Below are 7,500 nucleotides of genomic sequence, written 5' to 3'. Positions count from 1 at the left end.
CCAGGCCGGCCAATTTGTCCTGCCGGACTCTAGAGAATGGCCCATTTTAGTGGTTAAATACCAGAGGGGTGAACACACACAACACAGCACCTCTCTCGCATCCCACAATGATTTGTGGCGCATCCATTATCTGCGGTGGAGAACAAACGCGCTCGGACGGGGCCCGGCGGTATTGGAGGCCCTTGGCCCTGCTGCCCATTGTTTTAGAGAGATTTCCCAGATGTTGCGACAGCCAAGATAAATAGGCGGCTTTATCCTCTCTCTCCCACACCTCTTTATCTGCCCTCGTCTCTTTTCAGCTCACGGACCCCCTACATTGAGCTTCTCCACCGCAGGGGCTGATGGGAAAGGATGCGTGTGGGATTTTCAGGGTGTTAAAGTTAAATGATCTCGTAAAAACAAGCACAAATGGGGCTGACTGTAATACACATACTGTACAGCAATGTTAAATGGACAGTTCACCCAGAAATTAAAATTGTATCATCATTTACTCTTCCTCAAGTCGTTGAACACAAAAGAAGATATTTTGAAGAAAGTTGGTAAACATTCAGTTGACGGTAGCCATTGACTTCCATACTGCTCCAAAGTCAATGGGTACTGTCAGCAGAAAAAAATATATTTTGAAGAATGTTGGTAACCAAACAGTTGATGGTATCCATTGACTTCCGCAGTATTTATTCCGTATTATGGAAGTCAATGGCTACTGTCAACAGAAAGGAAAATATTTTTGGAGAATGTTGGTAACCAAATAGTTGATGGTAGCCGTTGACTTTTTGATATTTTGAAGAAGAATGTAGGTTTGGAACAAAATGAGGGTGTATAAGCGATGACAGAGTTTAGATTTTTGGGTGAACTGTCCATTTAATTTGGCAAAAATTTGCCTCATAGTTTTCGTCAACAACTTTTTTTCACGAAAGATGTAAAACAACGATGTACCTAAAATTGTTTTTCTTTTGCATTTTGAAAATTTTTGCATACAGATGACATCGTTGTCAAAACGATCCCTGTTCAAACAGATCTGTGAAAACGACTAAAAACGCTGCATTATGCATGCCAGGCCAGTAGGTGGCGACGTCACTTTGTAATAAACACTACGCACCTGTGCACATACGCATTCCTGTTGACTGAACACGCACGACATCACCATTTTTACACATTCTCTTTTTTTATTTTATGTGGTGATGACAATGGATTCGTTTTCAAAAATCTACGCTTTGAAACCTGTGTAAATGAACGCTTAAAATGTTTTTCAGTTTTTAGTTGAAAATGGTGTTGAGTAAATACCCCCTAAATAAAATAAAAAATACCACTTACAGAAAAAACTTATAGAAATTATAAATATACAAAACGAATAAATATGAATAATATATATATTTCTCTGTTTTCTCCAGCTCTGTCCTCAGTTGCTCATTTTCTGGGCTGTGATGGCAGCGCTGTAGAATTATGGGATAAAAATCAATAATGTCAGGATTGAGTGATCAGGGAAAGTTTTAGTGCTGTAGGCTCAAGGCTTCATCAACACGGTTTAAAGCACGTCTCCTGACCCCCGAGCACAGGACTCACTTTACTGCGCTCTGGATTAATCGCCTCCAGCAGAGCATCATGGGATTGGCCTGAACACACGGGGCTTGTTGTAGGGTGTAGTAACTTTTGTGCCACATTATTCTGACTGTGTGACATTCACTGACTGGCTGTTAAGCTGAAAGCTGATGCATTTGAGATGTGTCCCTAGAAATGACACACCTGGATGTTTGTTTGTTTTATAAAACTGTGTAATTATCATAGAATTATTATTATTATTTTTAGATTTTATATAATTTAATATAAACTACTGTACTTTTAAACGGCTAAATTTTAAATATAATATTATATTTAATTTAATATATTTAATATTATATATTGCATCTATATATTATATTTAATATTTGTTATTATTGTTGTTATTAATATTATTGATATCATTATTATTTATTAATATTAATATTACATTATTTTTGTTGAGAATATATCTATTTTATGTTTTACATATTATATTTTTTATAATATTATATATATATAATTTTTACATACATTTTATATAAATTACATATACGTATGTGTATATATATATATATATATATATATATATATATATATATATATATATATTAATTATATCAATTATATATTTTTCATCTTTATAGACGTTTCCTCTGAATTTCTTCATTCCTGCACTGATTTGTTCTCAGTCTCTGTTTATTATCTCCTGGAGTATGAAGTTAATGTGATTTGAGACGAGGTCAGTGAGAGTGCGCTCAGATTGAGTTTATGCACACTTCTGGCCGCGCTGCTGAAGTCACATGACCCGTGGCGTCCAATCACAGGCGCGTGTGCGCAGGTCAGCGTGAGTTTGTGTTGATGCATCTGGTGTGTAATTAGGATCACGGGCTTTAATTAATGATGTGTTTTAATAAGCTGCAGCAGAACACATGATGAGATCAGGAGAAATGACTGATTGATCAGCTCTGAGATGAATCTGATCACTCAAGGTCAGGGAACATGTGATCAATCAATCAATCCTTCTCTCTGTCTGGAAACAGAAGTGTGGATTTGTAGAGTTTTTGGCTTCTGTTGTGAAGCTTTAACATGTTTAGAGTTCATCTTCACCTGCTTTAATACATGTACAAAATACCTGAAGTACCGCGGTACTGCCATGTTTTGTGGACAGTTTGAGGTTGTAAATACCTGATTAAGGTAATCAATCAGTACCATGGTATAGAAGTACTTTACCATATATATATATATATATATATATATATATATATATATATATATATATATATATATATATATATATATATATTATTATTATTATTATTATTATTAAAAAAAATTTATGTGTGTGTTTGTTTTATATATCTTGTTTCTAATGTATATACACACACACACACACACACACACATATATATATATATATATATAAAATCACTTTTTCACACAGGGCCATGTGGGTTTGGATTTTGTTTTCCCTTCATAATAAAAAACTGCATGTTGTGTTTACTTGTGTTATCTTTGATTAATATTTAAATTTGTTTGATGATCTGAAACATTAAAGTGTGACAAACATGCAAAAAAATAAAAATCAGGCAGGGGCCAACACTTTTTCACACCACTCTATATACATACATACATATATGTAGTATTTTTTTATTTATATATATATATATATATTTTATAGTTGGCTCATTAATTTCTCTTTTCGCTCATAGAATATTCAGTATTTAATGTGTGTGTGTTTCTTTATTTGTTAAGTAGTCGTATAAAACATCATGTGCATTCAGAGAGTCAGTATCACAGAACGAGCAGCTGATTTTATATCATGTGAAGCCTCATGGTTTCTCAAATCCCTCTGAATATGAATGTTTTCTGAACTCTACAGTAAGATGGTTTTCCCGCATCAGTCCGTTGTGCTCCGGTTGAGTTTCTGCTCGGCCGACTTTCAATCTGAGCAGCAGCGTTTGAGTTTTTCTTTCTATGGTTTGATCATTAAGAAGTTCTTGAGAAAGATCCAAAGCCAATGAAATGTGTGACTCCTGACGGGCCGCTCTCTCTGTCTCTGGCCCTTTTGAGGTGTTTTTCCAGGGCTATTCATTACAAAATCAGCTTAATGAGAGCAAAGCGCATTAGTGGCTCCCGCCGCTGCAAATGACTGAAAGATGGAGCGATTTGTTGGCTCTTTAGAGAGCGGCTTAAGCCGAAGCTGTTTGTTCTGATCCACCGCGCTGCTCCTCGGCTTTCTGACATTTCCCTCCAAAGGGTTTTCCTGCCGGGTTTATTGGCTTGACCTGATTAGCTAATCTGTGCTTTGAATTTCAATGGCTTCTCGGGCCGGCCTGTGTGCGCTGGGAACCGGATTACCTCATTCAACTGTCCTCAAACACAGATGGCCGAATGTTTAACCGAATGTTAAAAGAGTCGACAAAAGGGACTTTAACGGAGCACACAGTCTTTAAGCTCAATGCATGCAGAGGAATAAAGAGAGATGCTCCTGTGTTGTGTTGTGCAGATGTTGAGATGCTGATATTAAATCGATGTCGTCTCTTCTTCTCCTCAGAGTCTGTGCTCGACGGCCAGCATGCAGACGGTGAGATCTGCAGACACCAATGAAGTCGACAAACTCATCTTCAGAGAGTCAGACAATGACCGCAAGGTGCAGCCTTTCACTGCTTCATTTAGTCATCAAACATATATGTTCAACCAATATATATCTACAGTTGAAGTAAAAAATTTACATACCCCTTTCAGAATCTGCAAAATGTTAATTATTTGACCAAAATAAGAGGGATCATACAAAATGCATGTTATTGTTTATTTAGTACTGACCTGAATAAGATATTTCACATAAAAGATGTTTACATATAGTCCACAAGAGAAAATAATAGTTGAATTGATAAAAATGACCCCGTTCAAAAGTTTACATCCCCTTGATTCTTAATACTGTGTTGTTACCTGAATGATCCACAGCTGTGTTTGTTTGTTTAGTGATAGTTGTTCATGAGTTGTTTGTCCTGAACAGTTAAACTGCCTGCTGTTCTTCAGAAAAATCCTCCAGGTTCCACAAATTCTTTGGTTTTCCAGCATTTGTGTGTATTTGAACCGTTTCCAACAATGACTGTATGATTTTGAGATGTATCTTTTCACTCTGAGGACAACTGAGGGACTCATATGCAGCTATTACAGAAGATTCAACACTCACTGATGCTCCAGAAGAAAAAACATGTATTAAGAGCCGGGGCGTGAAAACTTTTTGAAGATCAAGGTAAATTGAACTTAATTTGTCTTCTGGAAAACATGTAAGTATCTTCTGTAGCTTCTGAAGGGCAGGACTAAATGAAAAAAATATGATATTTAGGCAAAACAAGAAAAATGTACTCATCTTCATTCTGTTCAAAAGTTGCTCTTAATGCATGTTTTTTCTTCTGGAGCATCAGTGAGTGTAAGAATCTTCTGTAATAGTTACATATGAGTCCCTCAGTTGTCCTCAGTGTGGATCTCAGATCATACAGTCATTGTTGGAAACGGTTCAAATACACAAAAATGCTGGAAAACCAAAGAATTTGTGGGACCTGGAGGATTTTTCTGAAGAACAGCAGACAGTTTAACTGTTCAGGACAAACAAGGGACTCATGAACAACTATCACTAAACTAAAAAAACACAGCTGTGGATCGTTCAGATAACAACACAGTATTAAGAATCAAGGGGATGTAAACTTTTGAACGGGGTCATTTTTATCAATTCAAATATTATTTTCTCTTGTGGACTATATGTAAACATCTTTTATGTGAAATATCTTATTCAGGTCAGAACTAAATAAACAATAACATGCATTTTGTATGATCCCTCTTATTTTGGTAAAATAATTAACATTTTGCAGATTCTGAAAGGGGTATGTAAACTTTTGACTTCAACTGTATGTCTGGGTATGTATATCTATCTAACTATCTATCTATCTACATACATACACAAAGTATGTTAAAAGTTTTTGAACAGTAAGATTTTTATGGTTTTTTAAACCGCTTTCTGTGTGAATATCTGTTAAAATGTAATTTATTTCTGTGATGCGCAGCTGAATTTTCACATGATGATAACACATCCTTGTGTTAATTTATTTTAAAAAGTTTATCTTATTGACCCAAACTTCTGAACCAGAGTCAATGTCATACACTTTATTCATACACTCATTGGTTTCTGCTGTTAAAGTGAGTTCGCTGAAGCTAATGAAGATGCTTGTTCTCTGTCCTCTCATAGGTTGTCCTACAGCTGGAAAAGAAGTTTTTTAATTACATTAACCAGGACGTTTTCCGGGAAAACAATGGAATGCTGGTAAGAGACTCGTTTCTGTTTAGATGCTTCATAACCGTGTGAATGTTTGACTTCTGTCTTGCTGAATGATGCTTTGATGGAGAGCAGCTGCGGAGCCTGATGAACTTTATGAATTAAGACGATTAGCAGCACACTGCATGTCATTGTGGATACAGATGTTAGGGCAGGTTATGATGGAGAGGTCAGACCTCATATCAATGCTTATAAAGAGACACATTAACAAAATACAAATAATAGATCACATTCCATTTCCATGCAGTACAGTTATTTGAAAATAAATAATTTAGTGCTGTCAAACGATTAATCGCATCCAAAATAAAAGTTTTTGTTCACATAATAAATGTGTGTGTGCTGTTTATATTTATTATGTATATATAAATACAAACACATACAGCATATATTTTGAGAATATTACATGTATATATTTATGTTCATGTAATTTATGTAATATATAAATATATTTGATATATAAACATAGCATATGTTTCTTTAACATGTACATGCATGTGTGTGGATTTATATATTCATAATAAATATACACAACACACACATATATTATGTGAACAAACACTTTCAAAAACTAAAATCATGATTAATCGTTTGACAGCACTAACATATAAATAAATAAATTAAATTAAATAAGTAAAGATGTAAACAAATTGTAAAATAAATAAAAATAACTTTTATGAACATGTAAATAAATAAATAAATTAATTAATTTGAAAAATACTAATGCTACTAATATTTTGCACTCAGTCTTTAGCTAAATGAAACTGAAGCCAGCATGGATAGAGATACTAAATGACTGGATGCTTCACCATCACCACTCCCTCTACTTGGCCTTCAAAAATATCTGATATTAATTTAGTGACACTCTTATGGAAATATGATCATATTTTGTAATTATCATTTAAATCGGTCTCATAAATCAATATCTCAGGAAAATGTTATGGGGTTTCAAATCAAAATATGGCTTTCTGTTACGAAACAGGACGTTGATTTCAAACATGTCCTCATATGAGGACACCGGGACTAAAAGCATGTTTATTACGGGTTTTGGGAGACATAACAAATGAATAGGGAAAGAAATTATATTTCAATATTCTATGAAATAATATACATTATTATGAAAATCTTGTCAATTATTACTCCCATTATTACAATTATTTTTTCATTACATTTAGCCCCCAAAAAATACATTAATATGCAAATTAGATTTAGTTTATAGATACATTGTATATAATGAGAAAACACGTTTATGGCCATTTTACACACATTTTGCAGAAACATACATCAAATCATTCTGTTATAATATAGTTGAGAATCATCTTTATAAGTTAATTTATACAACAACAAAAAAAAAAATCCTGAATACTACAAATGTATTGGTGATTTAAAAAATCTATTTGTATTTTTATATTTAATATTGTCGTTTAAATTTTAATTAAGGTTTTAGTTTTTATTTTTATTAATTTTTATTTTTTAAGTTTTTATCATTTTTGTTATTGTTTTTTATATATATATATATATATATACATATATATATATATATATATATATATATATAATTTTATTTGTTTAATTAATTTTGGTTATCAAGTTAAAGGTTAAGCAAGGTTAACCAAATGAAAACAAGA

At 33.5% G+C, this 7,500-nt stretch overlaps 1 protein-coding gene across 3 annotated transcripts in view; it reads left to right on the top strand.

Moving 5' to 3' along the window:
* Positions 1-7,500, top strand: part of LOC306882778 (inositol polyphosphate-5-phosphatase A-like) — a 154,944-nt gene that overhangs the window by 116,746 nt on the left and 30,698 nt on the right. For all 3 annotated transcript variants that reach the window (XM_079437659.1, XM_079437660.1, XM_079437661.1), the window contains exons 10-11: positions 4,094-4,189; positions 5,789-5,863. In XM_079437659.1, the coding sequence (XP_079293785.1) occupies positions 4,094-4,189; positions 5,789-5,863 (171 nt within the window). The remainder of the gene's footprint in view (positions 1-4,093; positions 4,190-5,788; positions 5,864-7,500) is intronic.

Source organism: Barbus barbus, assembly GCF_936440315.1.
Source record: "Barbus barbus genome assembly, chromosome: 16".
NCBI lineage: Eukaryota > Metazoa > Chordata > Actinopteri > Cypriniformes > Cyprinidae > Barbus > Barbus barbus.
This window is presented reverse-complemented; position numbering and strand designations above follow the sequence as displayed.